This window comes from Strongylocentrotus purpuratus, unplaced genomic scaffold (assembly GCF_000002235.5).
Source record: "Strongylocentrotus purpuratus isolate Spur 01 unplaced genomic scaffold, Spur_5.0 spur5_scaffold_2, whole genome shotgun sequence".
Classification (NCBI taxonomy): Eukaryota; Metazoa; Echinodermata; class Echinoidea; order Camarodonta; family Strongylocentrotidae; genus Strongylocentrotus; species Strongylocentrotus purpuratus.
Genome location: NW_022145605.1, coordinates 24,353,188 through 24,376,380, shown reverse-complemented (window position 1 = coordinate 24,376,380; position 23,193 = coordinate 24,353,188). Strand labels below are relative to the sequence as shown.

Sequence of the window (23,193 nt, the reverse complement as noted above, 5' to 3'; positions counted from 1 at the left end):
TGTGAGGTTAACATCCTTACTTTTTCTCTTTTTTCGTGCGAAAATGAATTACATAACAAGAAGGAAAAAGTTACTTGAATTTTATTAGGCTGAATAGACCAGATCACAGCTTTATTCACATTTATGGCCTTATTCAAAAGGCTTGTGGTGAACCAAAGCATTCATTTTGCCATGGTCATGTATGAGTTACTGAATTTCAGAATACATGTTGCATTATCAGTAGCTGCTATACCAGACGAGCCTCTGACATGCGTTAAGATCGTTACCTTTTGCCTCGATCTGCAAGAGAACGCAGGCGCAAAATATACATACGTTTGTACTTGTCTAGAAGAAGGGGGTGGAAAATGATAGAGTTGAAAATCCGCACGCACCTGTTAAAATGTGTTTGCGCGGGCTTTGTTTTGCGCATGCGTGATAAATTGCAACCGATAACACCGATGAGGTAATGTTTTTATCTGCAATGAAAATGACCAGGACGGGACGGATATATTCGAAACTACTACTACTAGACGGATGCTGCTTTCATTGTGTTTTTATGATATCAATTAAACAACTTTCCTGGTAAATGTAGCTTCATAAAGTTGTACTGACTTCACAATATATAAATACAGTCAAACCTGTCTATAGCGACCGCCCAAGGGAAACACAAAAAGTGGTCTTTGAAGACAGGTTCCTTTAGCACATGTTTCAATGACAAACCATTTATAAGGGAAACAAAAAATGTGGTCTTTGTAAACAGGGGGTCCTTGTAGACAAGTAGTCACTAAAGCAGGCTTCACTGTAATAATATATTGATTAACAATACCAATAGATCGAATATTGGTTTATGTGGTGAGGGAGTGGGTTAAATATATAGGTTCGGATAGTATATTCATAAAATATCGTCATTTCAAGATTAAATTATAATTTCTATTTTCAACTTTTGATATATTTCCTATCACGAACAACTGGCATCGATTGCGATTTTTCATGCTGGAATATTTCTTAAGATTTATGTTTCATTCATTCCAAAACCTTACACAAGAAATGGACTTGAGACTGTTTAATAGGAAGTGTCTTTAAAAAAACATTAATTAATGAGGCGTGTTTTTAATTTATACAAAACGATATAATAAATGGGTTGGGTCTATATGAAGATATTATTGACAAGTCTAAAGCCGAGGGGTCACTTTGCCACACGAAAGTAGAAGTCGTTGGTAATTCTCAAAACAAAATTCAAGCCATTAGTTTGAACTTGAATAATAGATAAAGAAAACTGGCATTTTTCCTCTTTCTGTTGGGTACAGGCACGAGTTGACTGTGTCAACATTGTCGAGTTGTGTACACAAGAGCAGTGAGGGTATAGTGATGATGGTTGGAGCATCTATACGCCAAAGACTACAGATGGGACTAGGGCAGAGAAAGGGTATTATAGTCGCTGTGACCGCCAGCTAGAGGTGTACTACGGCAACGCCATAAATGACATGCATTGGTGCTGACACGAAGTAAATAGATCTTGATTCGTGTGGGTTTGGCGGGTTTACCAGGGATAAGCTGTTGGGTGGATTTTAGAGAGAAAAAAAGATGGCGGGAACATTTATTTCGGTGTATCTTAGATCTGTTGATTTTGATTCAATCTAATGATTGTTATTTTCAAAATAAATTGTTTTGATTTCATTATTTTGATTTCATTTCGAGTATACGCGACGAGTTCTTTTGTTTTATCGACGCTGCACGCCGTTATTTCGTATTGTATATTTTCCCCTGTTTGAAATGACAATTGTAATGGATTTCTGGTATTGATGATAATCTGTGTTAAACCATGCCCGGGAATTTGACTGAATTACAACGGCATATGATCCATGCTTTGTTTGATTCTGGTGTGAGTCCTGACGATGTTCTGAGCGAGCTTACAAACCAGGGCTTCCTCGCTGAAGACGCCGAGATACAGGGGACAGCTGATGAGAAGCACGCCGAGGATTCCGCGCCCGATGCCCTGAATGCTTGCCCTCCCCCCTCGTCATCCACCTCCTCCTCCTCCTCATTAACCACCCCTTCCTCGTCATCTCAAACTAGCAATGAGGAGAAATCAGATGGAACATTGTTGTCGTCTTCTTTGACGGCAAGTCAAGAGAATCTATCCTTACGGCAAACAGATTTAAATTCACCGGACCGTGGACGAGGTATTGAAATCATCAAACTGGAAACATTACCCCGAACAATAGGCTCGCACGCCTCTCTGTCTTTCCCTGCCGCCGCCGTTACAACCTCACCTGTAAGGGATGCTCAGACCACAGCTCAGGTCCACTTGAATTCTCTGGACCGAGTCACTGTTTTCCAACAGGTGGACCAGGAACCACATATTGAGGGAGAAGAAACAGAACAGGTGGTGGTCAAATCAGAGCAGAGAGAAGTTTTAAACGAGAATTTGCATGCGGGGGAGATGCTGCATTCGGGTGACGAACTAGTGAACGATACCATGGGCGAGGGCGACAACGAAAGCAACGGAACGAGTTTGTCTGATTTCGGGGACGGTGAAGATAGCATGGCCGAATACAGCCCACAAGATCCTAACCAACCTCGGATATACAAACACGAATTACTACGGTAAGTTCTATTCAACGATCAAATCCTTAATGATTGTTATGTCATACAAATTAAGTTTAAATTAATGCTGTACCCATTTTCTTTATTTCACAAATGATTTATTTTATTAACTGGCATTCTATTACTTTTTAAACTGTTAACTAGATAATCGCAATACCTAATCAGCTTATATTGTGTTTATCGAATTGTAGAAGCAGTTGTAATGCACTTTGTTTCTTTAAATGGCATGAAATCGTCAATAATTAATAGTTTATTACGCGTATTCTTCATTGCGAACGATTAACATCAGTTAATTTCTTCAGGGTTATGTCATCTGTAAATCATTAAGAAGAGCAGATTATTATCTAAGCGAATACCAACACTTATCTCACCAATACCAAATCCAACATGGGGTAAAACTTGAACTATACTCTATTAGCATCAGATTACATTTATTGACGTGAATATTATGTTTTGTCCAAATATTACTCCTGTATTGGAAATCAGTTCGTTCTATAGATGTAACATGTTTTTTTGTTGGTGTATGTATGAGAAAGAGAGTGTGCGTGTGTGTGGATAAATCTTTATATTCCCTTTACTTCGTTCAGTTTTCTTATTTTAGTTTTACATTTATTGACATGAATATTATGGTTTATCCAAATATTACTCCTGTTATATTGGAAATCAATTCTTTTTATAGATGTAACATTTCTTTTTGTGTATGTATGAGAAAGAAAGTGTGCGTGTGTGTGTGTGTGTGTGGATGAATCTTTATATTCCCTTTACTTCCTTCAGTCTCCGTATTTTAGTTTGGTTACTTCCCCCAATTCAACAATTAAACTTTATTGAATACAGTAATGGTGCATGATTGAGTATCAATTATTATTTTCTGTTGTCTTTACATAATTCTGAAATTCTTGAATCCTGAAATTGCAGGCGTAAGATTATTTTTTTAGCTCGAACGAAATGTAACAATGCAGAATATTTCTTTTTTGTCAGAATTGTATGGATACTGAGGAATATATTAACATTATTATAATACAAAGTTAACTATAACTAAAGCAAAATCATTGAAAATGTGAAAATAACCGGGTAATCTAATAATCATATCCATATCTGTTCTATTTACATATATTTTAGAAACATTATAAATTTAATCTCCCGATTTTTTGAAATCCCCATACGTATTTTTGTTCACACCATAATTATAAAGGATAAAATACATGAATGTAAGGAACATTTCAAGAAGCAGTATCTTATTCTCGAGCCCACCAATACCGGGCTAGTGCTCAAGCCATAATATTAAGGCTACTTGTATAAGGTTCTTAAAAGGCTCATTTTAAGAGTCTATGTTTAAGATTTTTTTTCCTGTAGTCACATTCGTTACACAGTGGTAAACTTCTTTTTCAGGCATTTATTGATCAATGCTAAAACAATTTCAGAGGTGGAAATTTGTTGAAAATCAAATAAACCTCGTGTTTTTTCATTTTGAAAACTAAATCAGGTCATGCTATCAATTGTTACAAGCTTTTTATATTTTACTAGACGTGTTTTACACCTTGTATTGGTTGTACTAAGAAACAGGGTGATGCCTCGTGCAAGATTCATTGTCAAAAGTTCAATATAAAATGAAAAGTCGAATACTAAATACACCATGACTGTTGCACAGACGTTGCATCTTAAGGGTAGGTTTGTGCTATGAGCTCGCATAAAGATTAGTAACATAACCTTTTAAAGTAATTCACTAGTACTACCAGTATAATCAATATAAGTAAAGACTTTCAGCATTGATTAAACAAAAAAACAAACAAAAAACAAACGTGTGATCCAATCCATTAATCTGTACTAAAGATTAAAGTTTAAACTTTTAATTTGTGATTATGAAAAAAGAAAGAAAGAAAAATGTACAAATTTGTTTTATATTATTGTGATCACACAAAAGGACAAACAAATCGCTTGAAACTTTACTACATCTGTTTTCCTTTATATTGGAACAATCTTAAACACAATTTAACCACCTTTCCCTTTTAGTTTTAAAAAATTGTAGAATATTGCATAAAAATGGATATTTACCTTAACCAATTAATTATTTGTGTCTTTAAAAAGCAATAATGAAAAAAGAGTATATTGCTTATACAAATTAAAATACATTATTTAAAATACATACATGCTAATAGGATATAGGGCAACATTAAAGAAATTCGTGGAAGGGTCTAAGTGCAGTCTCACTGTTTCAAAATAATGACAATGATACTAAACTAGCGTCGATATTAGGAATAAATTGTTGCCTACACCTATCGGAAAATCTATTCTTAAAAAACTTTTCACTGCAATTTAACCACTGTTTTAATATCTTCAAACTACATATGTTTCCAGATTAATTTTCATTGATAATGGATATCATTATTTGGATGTTTTGCAGTCAATACCTATATGAGGATATTGTAAACTAACGAAGTCTATGAAGTTCGAATGAAAAAAAATGTTGAATTACCCATTTAGGGGTATTGTAGATGAACTTATTTACAACCTAAAAGCTTTGTATGCTGTGATGCTTTATGTTATCATTGATCCAGAATTCATACACCTGAAAATCATTTTAAATGGTAAAACTTGTATAGTAATGATGTGGACTTTTTCAGTTTATCAAATGAATCCACACTGTCTCCCTTCATTTAACAATTGAGATTACCTTAACATTGTGAGGATTACAATATTTGAATAATTAATCAACATGAGGAATGACTATCGTTAAATTCTTGAAATTTGAGGAAAAGAGGAATTACATGAAAAGAGAAAAAATAAGGTGCCATATAATTATGAACACTTCAATTTGTTATCATATCAAGCAATCCAGTCTAAATGCTCTGTTTTCGACGTTGTATTCAAGATGTACAATTTATTTATATAGAAATAGTGAATATTGAAGGAAAAAAATCGTTAAATAGCAACTGGTAACATTATGAAAATAGTTTTCTGAGCCAGAAGGTGCGTTGAATTTCTTTTCTTTTTTTTTGCCCCAGCCCAAACGTACCTGTTTATCAGATTAACATCTGTCCTGAAGTCCCGCACTTCTCAACACAATCCAAATGGTTCTTGTAAAAGAATATATAAATATATAAATCCAATATTTCCAATTATATGTTCTCTTCCTGTCGCCCAAGAAGAATGTTATGAATCCACATTAAAGAGGAGAATGATTGTACCCCATGTCAGACCCCGCTGCTGCTAGTTTTAATATGTTGGTATCTGGAGCATATCGGCCTTTATAGATTGTACTTTATTTAATTCTTAACTTGGTGAAATAAAATCTGATTGGGGGTAGGTTTGTAAGTTATGAGCTTAATTCCTGGTTATATCATAACTAGACCTCCGTACCAAAAAAATAAATGATCAACTTGGTATTATGGCTTAATTGCAAAGACATTGAACAGTGTTGGTAGATCATTTGCTAAGTTTATAACTTTATCGGTCTTTTGGCTAGCATGATTTGTGGCTTCACCTAAGGGCGTTGAGATAGGAGAGATATAAAAACCAACACGACTGCGATAATCGACACCTCCAAACAAATTCTTAACCAAATGTTGTTTTTCTGTTTTGTCATTCTCCTCTCGGAATATTAACTTTGATTAGCTTCAACTATTTGCCTCGATTTTAGTTAGGTAGGGGAACGAATCATAATTTCTATTATTTAATTAGTTTGATATACAAAAATATTGTATATATTATACTTTAAAATATCCTATTTTCATGTTTTTTGATTGGCTGTCGCAGGTGTCCTTGCAGTCGATAATTCTTTGCTTGGTATAGACTTTGACCTAATATCTTACAATGATTAAATTTATATGACCCCCAAAATAAGACACTTAGTGAACTTTGAGTACATGCAATAAAGTTCGTTAAAGGAAAACTTATTATTTCAAACAAGGAATCTATCAAAACATAAAATACAGAAAAAGAAAGCGATGCATTGGCGTTCACCTTTTTCACGTACACGCAGTTTCAGGGGCCATATATTATTATTATTATGACTCAGTACATCTGTTACCATAAAGCGATCTATTTTGTTATTTTAGTAAGAAATGAAATGAAAAAGAAAGAAAATTGGGTTTGATTAATGATTGTTACATCTCACATTTTCTCTTTCATTCTCTTTTTTCTTTTCTCATCTTCTCCTCGCAATCTCCCTCCTCTCTTTATTATTTCACTTTCTCTCAAAACGTTTTTTTTGGGTGTGTGTTTTGTTTGGGGCTGATTGATTTCTCTTCCTGCAATGATTAACAGTGTTCTTGTGAACATTAATCGAAACAACCAGCAAGGGCGTGAGAGCATAACGGCCGGTGTATGATGTTATACAATCTTTAACAACAACAAAATCACATAATGCTACAAACTTATTCAATTTGTAGCCTTTTAACCAAATATGTGAAAACATTAATATAAGGGAAACTTGAAATCAAATTTGATACAAGGGATTTGACTTTTTGTAAAACAGTGTGAGATGGAAACAATACCTTATTGCTTATGAGTATTGTCTTTCCTCTTAACATCGATGTACTCTAATTATATACTTAACTGGACAAGAATGCATTACTGACCTTCCTGCAAGACAAGTTTTGTCTTGTAGCACAGTTAAATGATTCGAGCAAACGAAAATGAACATATATTTGATAAGTTGCTGAAATGTTAAACATGTCAACAATATCTGACAATTTCTCATACCTTATAAGGTTGTAAACAAAAACACTCATGACCTCATTATATATCTGTTTTGCCTGAGTGTGTATTGTTGGTGTAGTGACTCAATTTACAATTATTTTTTTTCTTCATATTTATTTATTGAATAACTGCGTCCATCACATGAGCCCCATAAAATATCTGTAAATTGGACGTTGATATTCGCAATCAACATAGTACTACTTCACTGTTTGGTATAGATATAATGATTTCCTCAAGTTTTTTATTCAGATTTCAATTATACAGTATTATCTAAATATGATAATCTTTACTTCTTAGTATTTCATGATTTCTTTTTCATCCTAAGATTGAGTCAATAGCTGCCTGTATATCAACCAACTATCGTTCTTAGAACCCCGCATGTCATGAACTTAGTTTTTCCCGTGAAATATTTGTATTAACATTAATGATAATGAGGTAGATGATAATCATGATAACGATAATAATGATGAGGATAGTAATACTAATAGTAGTCGAAATAGTCCTAGTAGTATTAGTAGTAGTAGTCGCAGTAGTAGCAGCAGTAGTAGTAGTAGTAGTAGTAGTAGTAGTAGTAGTAGTAGTAGTAGGAAGAGGAGTAATAATAGTAATAATAATAGCAATAAGAGGAAGAAGAAGAAGGATATAATATCGAAGTGATTTGATTAATTCAATGACGTGTGCTTTTCTTAGAACGAAAATCAGCGAATATAAACATCAGGAAAATAATTCGTCATGACTGGAAAACCTCCTAGTTAACGTCACCTATATGACTCATTCTTCTCAAGCACGTAAAGGCCATTGTATGGGATACAGGTATGCTTTATTGCCCTCGATTCCCAATAGATTTTATTCGAACTTCACACCAACTTGAAAACATTGTCTTCAAATGAGTCCTCCGTCGTAAATCGTAATTTGATTTGGAATGGGCTCTTCACTTTGCAGAGATTTTCTTTGGCAAAATATGTGAACAAGATAGAATAATATAGCAAGCTTTTGCGAATAAGGTATACAAATCAAAGGGACCGTCTTAGGGGTATCACTACTGCTTTACAAACATGACTACAATTGCTTCATTTGGTCGTATCTTTAAGAACTTGAGCACATTTCTAGTGGCTATCCGCTATAATAAATGAGCGGCTTCAGCACATAGGAGGATTAGTCATCTTTCTAAACTGGTTTGTGTTAATGCGTGTTTTACAAATAGATTTTCATTGGAAATGGCTGTTCCTAATCCGCTTGTTAAAGAGTTTCTTTCTTTCAAATCTCTTTAAGACTCCACCTGGCCCTTCTCTTTGAGTGAAGTCTCACTCTATACCGACCGGGTCCACATGGTTTTAGATCTCGCTCCATTTGTTTGGCAGTCTGTTGGTTCATCAAACATTTTAGCCCGCTTTAGGCATTATGCAAACAGAAAACACTCGACCCACAAGCGTCCGTTTTCTGTGGGGGTACTTTGGACCTCGCCGTTTATTACCTCCGATGCTCACGTATCCTAGAGATAGCTTGTTGAAATTAGGGTTGAAATTTAACAGAAATTAAACCCTACTGGTCTATCTCTGCAAAGAGTAGAGGCAAGAAAGTCCTTTGTTATTTCCCATTGTGGATAAGTGTTGAGCCGAACAGGAGTCAATTTCAGATTCAACACAAAACAATGTTGCCTTTTTTTCGATACAGTTTCTAAAGTGTGGGTGTGCGTGTCCTCACTCGCACTGTGGAGGGTCACACGAGACATGCCTATTAGCTCGTGTTTGTCAATGTACAAGGGTCACCACTTCTATGCCAAACTTCCTTCTTTTTTTTCCCTCCTTTCTGTTTCTCTCCCCCTGTTATTATTCCAATTGTCCCACCTCGATATCGTTCCTTCGAGTCTCGTATTTACTTGTGATACAGGCTAACAAAGTCATTTTTAAGCTCTTCCTTTCATCGGGCTATGTTAGCTGGTCTTTATTGTGATCGGTCGTGCGATAAATTGAGCAATTTAGACTGAATAAAGAACAGTTTAGTCAATAGATTCTATGAGGCTTTGACACACGTGTATGCTTACAAGAATATAAAAGGATAGAGCATCGATGTGCAAAATTGTAAATGTGCCTAGGGCTCAGTATTTTTTCGAAGTAGCATTATTGTGATGCCGTTGTGTTTAATCACTGTAACATTGTCTCAAACCCAATAACGACGCGTAAGAATGCTTACTTTAATGGTTGAAAACCCATCTCTAGAGTTTTAAATGAACATTATTTCATAGCTACAATATTCTTTTATAGATATGAGTGAATCTTCCAGCAATTTAGAGGTGTCACATTCGATTCTACTATGCCAATTCCATGTATTTCATGCATAATCTGCATCAGCTACAGTTTGTAAAATAGTAAAGTGTTTTGTTTTTTTAACCAAAAAACCCTTTCAACATCATTTTAATTGAATTGTACATTGGATATATATTTATAATTCGATCGTTTATACTTAAATACCAAGAACGTATTGGAAAATGAAATTGAAATGAGAGAAGGCTAAACTCAATGGGAGGTAGTCATTCTACTCTTTTTTATCAGAATTAAGAAATGTCTTACCCTCTCGGATGAGAGGTTCAATAATTCGTGTCTAAAACAAGACAAGCTAGTTCTATTATCTTCTAGTTTTTATTTTTATATAGCAATGACACTAATTTTGATTAAGAGTAGAAGCGAAGAAGCGGTATAGAATGAGGTTTCTTAGAAGCCGTCAGATTTAAATAAGCAATATAAAAGTGAGAAAACAAATAAGCATAGCACAATGTATAAAAAAAAAAAAATTGAGACCATGTTGTATAATAAATACAGGTTTATAAAATCTCAATATACCGACATTATTTAGATATGTGCTGATTTTGATTGTGGATGTCACCACCACCCTCTACCTCCATCCCTCCTACTAGCAACGCCCAAGGCTGGTACACAAGTTCTCATATGTCCTGTCTAAACATCATTCGCAACTGTTTAGAATTTACTTATGACCTGATATGACAATGATTCTAAGGAAGATATTTTGACCCTTATCAGTCCATCCACTCATTTGAAAACCACGTTTCAACTTCTGTTTCTCTCTTTTTTATTTCATTAATACAGACAAGATCCATGGCAAGTAGCGAAGATGATCAAGCTGTATATGCAACAACATAACATCCCCCAGAGAGAAGTGGTAGATTCCACAGGTCTCAACCAATCACATCTCTCGCAGCATTTGAATAAGGGCACGCCCATGAAGGGCATTAAACGAGCCGCCCTCTACAATTGGTTTGATGTGAAACAACGAGAAGTTACAAAACGTAAGTATCCCATGTTCTAGGGTCTCATAAAGCTCATTTCTAGTTTCTACATCTGCAGCAAATAATAAAGTCTTGGAATTGTAATATTGGTACAATAATTCTAAGAGCGATGCGTTAGAAGAATCATAGTTATATATTCATATCACTTATTAATTCGTTTATAAGGCTGAGACGTATCATGTCAATTTAGAAATGAAATTTTTATTCGAGGGCTTAATATGCGTATGTTAGAGTTTCTATCCCAAAACTCAAGGCGAAAGTCATAGGGTTATAAAATGGTATTTCTTTAATTACGTTTGTTGATAATCATTTGCGATCTAGAGAATTACATTGTATGAGGAAATATGTTTCAAAAGTAATTGCATTATTTTAAAATCATATTTTACCGCACGAGAAATCTCAGTCTGAATACAAAAGCTTTTTCAAGGTATCTCCGACAAAGCAACAACGACTGTGAGGTATAGGATTCTATCATTGTGGTATCCTTTAGTTCTGAGACGTTCATAACACTGTTTTCAAAGAAATTAATGCCTGTATATTGGATTTTTCTTTTTAAATGACAGAATTCACGAATCCTGAGACTGGTCACTACTACGTGCAGACTTCGGATGAAAACCCAGCGAAGAGACAGCGAAGGAATCGTTTTAAATGGGGCCCAGCCTCCCAGAGAATCCTCTATCATGCTTATAACCAAAACAGGAACCCGAGCAAGGAAGAAAGAGAGAATCTTGTCATTCAGTGCAATGCGTAAGTGAAATAGATATTACATGTATTTAGTTTATGTTTTATCCATCTCGTCATGGGTGTCGATCTCGGGTGGGAGGGGGGGGGGGCAGAGATATTGTCAAGAATATTTAAGGGAGTAATTTATATAAATGATAGATAAAATACTTCTTTATTCATTCTCCACTTAAAAAACAACAACCAACTACTAAGTTATAAACAGAGCAATTAAAGGTAAAATACAACGTACATTAAATGAATTCACATAAGATAAAAAGAATAAAAGGAGCCATCACGAAAAGCCTATTGAGGCTTCACATGTCGATGGTCCCAAGAATGTGCAAGTCATGATATTAATATTTCGTTGGAAGATGAAAACAAAATAAGGTAAAACAAAGGTCTTGGGGTATTGAATTAGAAAATTTAATTAGAACATCTGCTAAAAGGAGGATAACTTATTGTTAAGAAGAAAGCTGGTATAATTTAATTATACATGCAATGCTGTCAGCTAATGCATTTCCCCCTCCTCACCCATCGTGAGATGAATTGCTGTACGTAAATCTCCTAAAGAGCAATGTTATTTCCATTTTTTAAATAATTTTTCAATACTTTGTAAAAACATCTTATTTCTACTCGTTGGCAGTACGCTGTTGTTTTTTGTTATTATTGTGTTGTTTGTAATTACTGCTGTTACTGTTGATGTTGTTCTTTTTGTTGTTGTTTCTGTGGGTTTTTCAGAGAGAGAAACACACTGTTTAGTTGATTATCCCCGTAAAGAAAATTACTCCATGTGATGCCTGCAGGGTAATAATCGGGAGCGCCAGGAGGGTCAAATCTGACTGACATGAGCGCTATACAAGAATCCACTATTATTATTATTATTATTATACTTGCTTGATTTACATGAATGTGAATTATAAGCTTTATCAAGTATAAAACGAGGATAAATAACGATACAAAATACCAGAGAGATGGGAGTGATATCTCCGCCGATTCCATTTCATGAATGAACCTTCTAAAAATTCGGCGCTTCTTTACAATATTGCATTTAAGTATGCTGTCCACACAATATGCTATAAAATATCTTACACGTGAAGAAGGTGATATTTCGTTGCTTTCTTCTTCTACTACTTCTTCCTCTTCTTCTTATTTTTGTTTCTTCTTCTTATTATTATTATTCACCTTCTTCTTCTTGTTTGTTGTTTCTTCTTCTTCTTTATCTTCTTCTTCCTCACCTCCTTTTTCTTCTTCTTCTTCTTTCTCTTCTTTTTCTTCTTGTCTTTCTTATTCTCTGCATGAACAGAGTTTGGGACCATCATTACACTCTTTCAGCATATTATTCACCCCCTGTAACCTCTCCATATCTCCATATTTCCTATCTCTTTCTTTATCAATTTTCACGATCCCGTGCATGCACTACAACTGTTTATATATAAACAAGCAGAAGTTTATATCTGTGTTTCTTTCAAAAGAGTCATGTTAGTCTTTTATTGTCTCGTCTAACTGCCAATCATTTTTGGAGGACAATTGCGAATAAGGATTAAACGGGATCATCATTCATTAAAGTTGAATGACGTATGTGAATGTTTTTCTCTCGTTACATTATTTTCTGTGATTTCCGTGGGAATATAGCCACGCTCATCAAATACCCATATATGAGATTTGATATGAAAGCTGCACTCCTGCAACATAATCCGAGACTGTGTCCCCCAACACCCCCGGGGGATAACACCTTGCATCTCCGCCCAAACTGTTTAACTTCATCCGGTATCAATTTGTTAAAGCTTATCATTCACCATTATTGAAACATCCATAGCATAAAGCATAATTCAGCGCTGGTCTATCAAATTTCTTTCGCATTACCATTGATAGAAATTGACCTGATATTGATATCATGAACGTTACCCTGGTTCGTATGTGTTTTTGCTCTTAACACATCATCATAATTAAGAAAAATCGATTTCTTTAAATGAATATCAAATAACCTGTTAAATATTTTTCTTGCTTTTATATTGAAACACTATATTAGCAAAATTTGAATTCAATAACTACTTGGAAACATATGGTGACGGGCTAGTATAGACCCGCTGTGCTCTTAAGGGTTAATCATTGAAAATCAAGGGATGCTTTGAAATGGTGAATGATGAAGGAGTTTGGTTAATGTTTAGTGACACAGGAAAACAACTCGTTGTTCGATCTTCACCGATTTTCGATTGGAAAATATCGGGGTATCAAGTTTTGTATGCACACTCGGCAAAGAAATTTTGTTGAAATCCATCAACGTAAAATAAAGACGAATAAAATCTGCCTTTATAGTTCGAATCGCAGAACATGCATGTGTTTCCTGTATGAAACTGATATCAAAAAGATCTCACCAGGTCATTGAACCTATTTCTTGCCATAAATATACCTTTTCGCCTACGTCATGTCTAAGAGGTATTAATTTGAAATATATATATATTTTTACATTGATTAATGATCAAAACTAATTCTCAAACCGCAACCCCAGGCAAAAATGATTGCATACAAGTCATATATCTATAACCAAAGCGATTATAGTAACAAGCATCATTGCTGGCTGAGTGCACTTTTGCAAAGTGATATCACTTATCCTCTTCTTCGAAAGCTATTAAAGATTATAAAGACATATTAATTATAGAGTTGTATATTGCGGTTTCTATTCTCCTGAATGACATCATTTGTTGTTCATCATCAATCCGTAGTATTTTATTTCACTTTACTCTAACAGAAATAATACAGACGGATGAAGGTGTTTTTTTTTCTTCTTCAGATAGCAATTTATATCGCACGAAGATAAGGACTGAGATGTTACCCCTATCTAAACTGTTTAATTTTCATCATTAATATTTTCATCTTTTTAAGAAGAGATATGTATATTTTACTCAAACATTTCAGAAATACGTTATCCTGATTCCTGTGAAATATGAGTATTTTGCCCTTGCGGTTGCGTTGTTGTTGTCATTATTATTAATATTATTATTGAGTATTTGGCGTCACCTGTTCTTGGGAGGGGAAAAACGAACTGAATCATTGTAACCCTCGGGTCTCTCTTCCTGATATAACTGATTGGAGATGCACAGATGGGCCACTACACTAGCCCCCCCCCCCCCCACCCCCCTCCTCCTGCTCTTATACGAACAGATCAGTAGGTTCTTAACGTGTAAATATTGTAACTCTCCTCTAAACGGGGTCTCCATTTAACGTCCTATCCGATGGACGGCCTAATTTACAGTTCTTTCTTAATTCATTCTTACCCCTATAACCTTCAGTAGGCCTATATGTATTATTTTGTACTACTTCATGATTTCTGTTGTTCTAATACAATTCAACCTTAAATTGATATGTATTATGACATACGTTACTGTTTCTCAAAAGATAAAGATTCCTTTGTCTTGTGTGTAAAGTAATATAGAAATGATTGGTATAAACAGTGTGGTTTTTTTTCTTCCAAATTGTTTCAACTGTATAAGTTCACATTTCAGGCATATTCTACCCCGATACAAGATGAACACAATCGTTCGAAGACATCATTTTGATTGGATAGTGTCCCTCAAAATAAAGTTAAAAGAATAGACCTAACTAATAAGGGCAGACTAGTAAAAGGGAATACTGTTACATTTTACGGACTGGGCGAGGTGTCTTGTTTGCTCGAGTGACGAAATACCGGAAGCTAGAAAGGTTACTAGGCCTCTCATATAAAATGTTACAATGGGTTATACACACATGTCAAATTCTCTCCACGGGGAAAAATATGAAGGGGAAATACTTCCGTGGGCGCGTAATGTTTTCATTTTCATGGAAGGGCTCTCAAAATAGTCTGGTTTAATTTAGTCGTACTGAAATTGGAAGTGAGCTCGTGCTAGCTGTCTTATCACCTTGCTTGTGAATGTGATTAATTCCCTGTCAGATATCATATTGCACAATAATGATTTAATCGTTCTTTTTTAATCACGTTTCGCAATGCTCTTATAACCCCCATCCATTCACCCCCCCCCCCCCCCTCTCTCTCTCTCTCTCTCTCTCTCTCTCTCTTTCTCTTTGTCTCTCTCTATATATACATAATTTTTGTAATATATCTTTCTCTTTCTATATCTCTCTCTCTCTCTACATAATCTTTATATTTCTCTCTCTCTCTCTCTCTCTCTCTCTCTCTCTATCTATCTCTCTATATCGTCATATTCCTCTGCCTCCCATTTCCCTCTCTTTCTCTTTCTATAATTGTAATTATTATATCTACTTATCCATCTTTAAACATGTTAAATGTGTAAGAAATATCGTGCCTGCGTATCTTTCCGCTGTCGTTGAACACCACTTACTGAGATCCATGCCATTACTTTGTTAAAAATATTATTCTAAACATGTTAAGTAATATCTTGTCAAAAGTTAATAGTGCAGTGGCAAATATTTCATAGTCCAGTGTGACAATCCCGATATAGACCACGAATCGAAAAATGTTAAGAAACCTTAAAAATGAGTATGATGATAGTCTGTTAAATTCATTCATTTTTTTTCCTCGACACGTTAAATTGAGAAATCTGATCATGTGTATACGAGTATGGCCCTTCAAAATAATCTAAATTATATCATTGTCAATTCAGTGTGCTTATAGTTCCTTGTAAATATATACCCTTTTTAAAACCTACTTGTAATACTTCGACCTTGGCACTCACGCAGTAGTACGCTAATACACCATCGGTGGATTGTATTTACGAATGAAGAAGAAGAAGAAGAAGATGTCGTATACAATGGCATTACAATAAGACAATCATTATCTGGATCAAGCCCTTTACCTATACGTACATGTATAATTATTTGTTGTGTTTCCATAAGGACTGGATTCAAGAAAAATGATTAAACATCAGTGTGTCATGAAATATATTATTAAATGATAACTATCGACGTTCATCTCATTTTTCTTTTCCTCTCTCATTACTTTCTTTTTCAAGTCTTTTTTAAAATTCATACAAACTTTCTTTTCCCTTTCTCTTTGCTTTATATTTTGTTTTTGGTGTAATAACACATGCAATAATGTCACAAAAATTAAGGATATCGTTTTTTAATATTATTGTTATTCAGAGCCGAGTGTATGCAGAGAGGTGTGTCGCCCTCCCAGGTTGGGGGCCTAGGTTCGAATCTCGTCACAGAGGTACGGGTCTATAACTGGTTTGCTAATCGACGAAAAGAAGAAGCCTTCAAGAACAAGCTTGCCTCTGATGGGATCAACACAACAACCAGTGTCAGCTTTCAGCAACAAGGTAGCTTGACCTTCTACTTTAGAGCACGAAAGGCCGTAATCATTCAAAGCCCAAATATATATTTATTTAAGCCCGATATACCAATTTCTTAGATTTGTCGGATGCATATATGACTGTGTAGATCCTTCTCCGACAGTGGATATATGAAAAGTGAAGTAATAATATAGGATGACCAGGCTTGTTAGTCAAGCAAACTATTTATTTTTCGTTTAATTTGTAAATTAGATTTAAATGTTAGATTCAGATTTAAATCCATGGTCATCAAACTATTTATCTTTCTTTTAATTTGTAAATCAGATTTTGTATGTTAGATTCAGATTTGAGTACAAGATTTTAAAGATTTTTTTCAAAAATCCAAATGGCTTTGCTTATATTCTTTGTATTGTGACATTTGTAATCATTATAGTTATAATAATCTCTGGTGTCTCTTTTATCGATTGTGTGCTGTTAAGCTACTCTTTAAAAATCAATATCTTATAACTCAATCGCAATCTATGACATTTGATATGCACTTTGATAAATTTGATTCTTATTATACCCTTTCATAGGGTGCCTATATTATCAATTATTTTGAAGCACACCTAAACATCGTAGATACATGAACATGTAGGAAATTCATTTTCTTATTTCTTTGCCGCGCTATAACTATAAGCCATCAAAAGCTATCATGCGCAACATTTTATATGTATGATATTCTACTCAAAATGTTTTATTTTGAGTGAAAAACACGCTCAAAAACAGACATTTCAATTTGATAATTGTACTTTCTCTCCACCCAGTGTCAGGCGTAGACACCATCACAACGAACAGCGTTGGTATGGGAGAGGTGATGATAGGGGATCTTATCGGGCATGCTACGGGGGGCTTGCAGCCTACCATCACGGTCGCAGCGCCTCAGAATGGTCTACTTCATCAAACAAACTCCGTAACGTTAGCACAGCTGCAAGCCTTGCAGGATAGCGTGGGGAACGGGGTAGCTCCGGCGGCTGGGGCAGGCGGGATGCACCTGACCATGTCGACTCAAGCGATCGGGGGACTCAAGAATGAGGGCCATGGATTGGTAAGAGCACTAACCTTTAAATGCGAATTAAAGTCAAGAGATATGAATTTTAAAAAGCAATGTTAATTATTAGAGTTTGGCCAAATTAACTTCCTGGATTGCGATAATAGTCATCTTATCAAGTTCATTTTTTTTTTCTTAAAGAAAAAAAGAAGAAAAAAAATCTTACGTTTTTCACAGTGTATTATATCTGTTTTGAAAGTATTATCATAGTTAATTAATGTAATGCAATATACTGAAGGAAAAAAAAAAAAAAAATCAAAATCAATTTAAACACCCTTCTTATGCATATACATGTACTTATATTTTTGTTTGCAAGTAGGATCATTCATGTCCAATTTGGTAGCAGTGGGAGCATACAAAGGCAAAGTTAAGATACAGAACGAGATAACAGATGAACAGATGGTGTACTTATTTTCCTGCTCATTGGATTTTAAAAATAATAATCTACCTAGTCAATATTCATTCTGTACTTTCCGTTACGTTGATACCGTGTAGTAATTCAAGTGAATTTGTTTTTGTTCTTCTTCTTCTTCCACTTTAAAAAATATCGTTAGATGATAAGGTGTGGCAATCTCTCAAGCATTACGTTTATAATTATTGTCATACCTATGTATGCTTCTGTATTATTTACAATTAAAAATGAACAATGATCATAATCTCCTAGTGTTTACTTCCGTTATGGTCATGATCATACTATGTAAACTGTTGAACCATGCAGAAATAAATAAAGAAATGAATTCACGTAAAAGATGTGAAAGCTGTATATAAGTTTTAATCGCTGGCTTCCCACGAGTCGACCGTCAATCCTATCGTCAATACAAAGCTTTTATATATTATATTTCTTGTGGTAAGCCGACGAAATATAATAATAAGAGTAAGATGTATACAGGGCTTAATACTGTTCCCAATCATTGCACTGTTGAACCCCGGCATTAGCCGAAATATTTACTTCAATAATATTTATTCATTCTATTCATATGTATTTTATTCATGATAATAATTATATGCAGAGCACGAAACTACCATCGATGGGGAGTTTACCCCGGTCTGGCTACGGCACTCGGAACCTACTAACCACTACGTCACAGGGCAACACATCGTATGGATATATGAGTGATGCTAACAGCCAACAAATCAACTATAACCAAACCATGGCACAGCAAGGTAAAGACCTAACTCGATGTCTTCCAAAATGTTATCATCATTGATTACAAAATAGAATTGTTCATTAATTATAAAAACTTAGATAATGGTTATTTGATAGGGATATGCCAAAATAAACACCTACAACGTTCTCCTTTTTGAACCACAAGACCTATAGTATATCTGTTAGATTTTATTTTCCGTCTGCCCTTTTCTACTTACGATGTTGGCCATTTAGTATCGCACATTTGAAAATTGTATTTACCATGAGTCATCAATATCATTCATTACACGCTTCTCATCCGTTCAAATTCATTTCATAATACACCTACCCAATGTTTTTTTTGTTTTTTTTTAAGTTGCATCTTTAAATTTGGTCATTGAAGTATTTAATCTTCATTCCTTAAACAAATTTTGAAGGACAGTATTCTTATCCTGTTCAACATGTTCCTTTTCTGTTCTCTCTTCCGATTTCCGTAATCTCGAGTTACAACATAATAATCCACTTTAATCCGGATATTTCCACACAATCTGTCTCGTAGTGCTCAGCTTTTCATTTACCATCTACTGTAGATTTCGTTATTATTTTCAAACGCTTTTGTTTCAATTTCTTGACAAAATATCGTGTATATATCCAGCTCAAAGACTATAATTTTTTATCCAGAAATGGACTTGTCTTATCTCAATTTATAAACACAAGTTACAAAATTAAACTATACAAATATGGTACTATCAAAATATGGTACGATCAATTGGGCAAAAAGAATTTCTATTTTTGGTTTAATAAAGTTTGGAGTGGACTATTAGGCTATTATTATTATTATTTATTATTATTATTTCCTATTATATCCTGCATCGAAAATCTATTAGTTTTTGATTGGTTGAAAGCTCATCACGTGGCCAGAAATTTTCTTCTTTTTTTGCTCTGATAATGTGCTATTATTATAATCCCTCTCTTGTTTATAATGATTGTCATTTTTTTCTTCAAATAAGGCCTGCATCAAGATGCTAGCTCTCGCCTTGGGCATCGTACTCATCAACCCTCATCCACAATGCAAGCTCTTCAGCAACATCAGCAACAACAACAGTCAACCTTGCATCGCATGATGAGAAACAATCAGCAGCAGTTGCAGCAACAACAGCAACATGTTTCTCAGATTAACGATAACCCATCCTCTAGAGCACTGAGTCAATTGCAGTCACAACATCTACAGCAACAGCAGCAACACCATCAACAACAGCAGCAACAACAACAGCAACATCATTCACAACAGCAGCATCAACTTCAGCAATATAACATCGACCCAGGGTTGCTGCAACAGATTTCACAAGGTATCAGAATTTTAACAAATTGTTTACCTTTTTCAAAACTTTTTAATAATCATTGTGAATTTCAATTCAGTCTACATTACGTGAGAGTCGATAGATTGCAAATCATGCATCTTCCAATCATCACAAAAAAATGTAAATTTACAAATAAGCTATTCCAGGACTATTCTCATCACTCTATTTTGTTTCACTCTTTAACAGTCATTAATTCTCAGTCACAACTCCAAAACGCCAGCCACCTTCAACTTGCCTCACCAAACCAGCAGCAACAGCAGCAACAGCAACAACAACAACATACCACATCCGTGGGCCAACAAATCTTGCCTGAGTTTACCCTCCCTCTCAACGCCATCACCGCCATCTCCTCACAGAACCCGTCGAAGCTAGAGACGAGTGAACTGCAGATGCTTGTCATGACACAGTCTGCTAAAGGTCAAGGGTCAGTGACCGGGAGTCACACCACTGCTGTGACGTCAGGAAGTGACATCGGGTCAACCAACATCAGCATCAAACAAGTCACGCCCGCGTCTTGTGCTAATGACGTTTCGAATAGATCTGCAGCAGGTAAGATGCAATTATTTTTTGAAATGTTATTTGTTGTTTTGTCAATTTTCTAAGAAGATTTGTGATGACATGATATTAAAGACTTTCTAGATAATCAACTTAAACGCAGTTTCATTTTCCTATTGTTTTGCCTACCGAATCATGTTATATAATGTATGTAATAATATATGTCATTGTAATATTTAAACATTTCTACAATGCTATTAAAATTGCATTATGTTGATTTTTTTTCCAAATTTTTGCGATTGTGTTAAATATATCTCCATAGAAAGTTATCACTGATGTACGACATCATAATACGGAGTTTCGACCAATTACAAAATACATAACAAGGTCAAGAGATTTATGAAAATGAAAATAGAACTTAACTTTGATTGTTAAAACATGTTTAATTTCTCTCCAATAATGTTGGATTCAGGCTAAATCATTTGAATAGGGTTTAACTCAATTTGATAAGTTTGTCTTGATCATTCTAAGAAGGTCTTTGAGACCTTAATAAGTTATTAAAATAGTAATCCTGACCAATTTCTGAACACTGACGTCATAATTATGTTACTTATAAATCTGAATGCACGTGCCCGTAGCTTTATAAACAATAGAGGGCTCACAGTCACCAGAAGACTGTAGCAGAAAAAGAACTTCTATGCGATTGGTCGAAAGCTCGTACACAAACTCAGCTTAGCAGCTGGTTGGCTAATTGTTGAAAAATTGTGATTAGTCGTAGCTTAATTGATCCCAGTGATTATATTTGTAGTATTCATCTTTTGTTAAGTTTTTATGTTAGATGTCATGGTTGCTGTACGATTTCTCTACTTTCCTTCTTATAATGATGATGCACAAGTACATATTTTTTAAATAATTTCCTTTTCCCCTTCTCTCTTTCTTCAGATCTCGAGTTGCCGAGTCGCGTACTAGACTTCACTAGCAGTATAGCAGACAGCACTGTCACAAGCCAGCTTCATACCAGTCAAATCAGTCAAATCAGTCAAATCAAAGGAAACAGTCGTACCAGGAGAGATGAACATACAATTACTACTAACAATGCCACGCTCGAAGGCTATACGGTGGCTACACGCGTAGTGCCTGTTACTGCAAACATGTGAAATCAACTCGATTTTCTCTTCTTTTTTTCCATTTTATCTCAAACACAATGGCAAATGACACCGATATAGTGATTATATACACCAATAGTGTGATGTTGCTCTGTATTTATGGACTTGATTAAGGTAAACTTGTCAAAGTGTGGAATTTCAAAGACATTTGTACACTTTGATGTGTAAAATCATTGCATAACATTAAATTTGATGATTTCATTATAATGAATGAAAATTTAGAGTGGTGAACGCGATAAAACTCGAAGAAGAATTGTAAATTCGTGATCAGTGATTAGCAAGGAGAGAAAAAGCAGATGGAGTGAAAAACTTTCATGACGATTATTCGAGAAGAAACACGAGATAATGGCGATAGAAGAAGGACAATTTTGGAATGAAATAATGAAAACAATTCTCTATAACTGATCTCTACTTTCTGGATGGAGCAGATATTATCTTTGTGATGAAATGACCATCATGTAAATTAAGATGCCTTGGAAACTGACTTTATTTAAATTGGAAATGGAGAACAACTGCTGGACTATTGATGGACATTGATGGATAATGAAGAGCTGACGAAGAAAGCAAAATCAATTCAAATTCATGGAGGAACTCAAAATATCAAAACCGAGAGGAAAAACATGTTCGAAAAGTATGAAACGAATCACAACAAATTGTACCGTGAGTGGTGGTTATAGCGTTAATGAGAGGCAGGCTAGAGAGAAAGAGAAGGAATCATCCGCAAACGTGGTCAGTATGAGGAACATATTTTGATTGCCAGATGTGATTATTGAATGACTATATATGACAAAATCATAACTTTTGTCCAAAAAGAGAAACCTCGTCGACGTATTTCAGGAGGAAGATGCAAGTTGTGATGATGACTCGACGAAAAAAAGATGAATGAAAATGAAAGATGATCAACAAATCACAGAATAACACTGACGATAAGAATCATTATCATGGATAAACGAAAGCATTCAAACTTTGTGATCAGACCTAGCTGTACTCAGCTAAACCAGGAAATGCTCGGATGATTTCAAATGCCAAAATAGAAATGTAAGAAGCCTGTTAACGTCATATGCAGAACGATTCACAAGAAGTATACAGGTCGTCATCTCAAGTCATGTTAGCGGCTTTCCAATGAATGGTGTGGAATGCAGGGCCAGTGGAAGAGGGGGGGGGGCATTTGAGTGCCCCAACTATTTTCACCGTTTGGGGCATTTTGCTCGCTCCGAGCACCCCCACTTTTAGCTTGTGTCAGTTGAGTCAAACCAACTTTCAAAATGGTTTTTGCGGTGCCTCGAATGTGTTGACTCTACATTCAATGGCGTTTCTTACTATACACCAGTAATGTAAGTCTCTTAAACAAAGAAAATTCAAATATAATGGTTATAATCATGATATTTCAGTTGT

General features: G+C 34.9%; 1 protein-coding gene across 1 annotated transcript; it reads left to right on the top strand.

Annotated features, from left to right (window-relative positions):
- The first annotated feature begins 1,139 nt into the window (after nucleotides 1-1,139).
- LOC764728 lies at nucleotides 1,140-22,651 on the top strand. Its single transcript, XM_030992046.1, has 9 exons — nucleotides 1,140-2,586; nucleotides 10,389-10,588; nucleotides 11,152-11,335; nucleotides 16,409-16,587; nucleotides 17,367-17,647; nucleotides 18,661-18,814; nucleotides 19,787-20,125; nucleotides 20,324-20,686; nucleotides 21,575-22,651. The coding sequence occupies exons 1-9, from the start codon at nucleotides 1,802-1,804 to the stop codon at nucleotides 21,787-21,789; spliced, it is 2,700 nt and encodes an 899-aa protein (XP_030847906.1). The 5' UTR covers nucleotides 1,140-1,801; the 3' UTR covers nucleotides 21,790-22,651.
- The last annotated feature ends 542 nt before the right edge of the window (nucleotides 22,652-23,193 follow it).

Bases quoted from the DNA above. Each gene is read 5' to 3' on its own strand.
- LOC764728 (XM_030992046.1), top strand. From the start codon at position 1,802: ATGCCCGGGAATTTGACTGAATTACAACGGCATATGATCCATGCTTTG. The intron at 10,589-11,151 runs GTAAGTATCCCA...TTTAAATGACAG, and splicing joins ACAACGAGAAGTTACAAAAC to AATTCACGAATCCTGAGACT. The intron at 20,126-20,323 runs GTATCAGAATTT...ACTCTTTAACAG, and splicing joins GCTGCAACAGATTTCACAAG to TCATTAATTCTCAGTCACAA.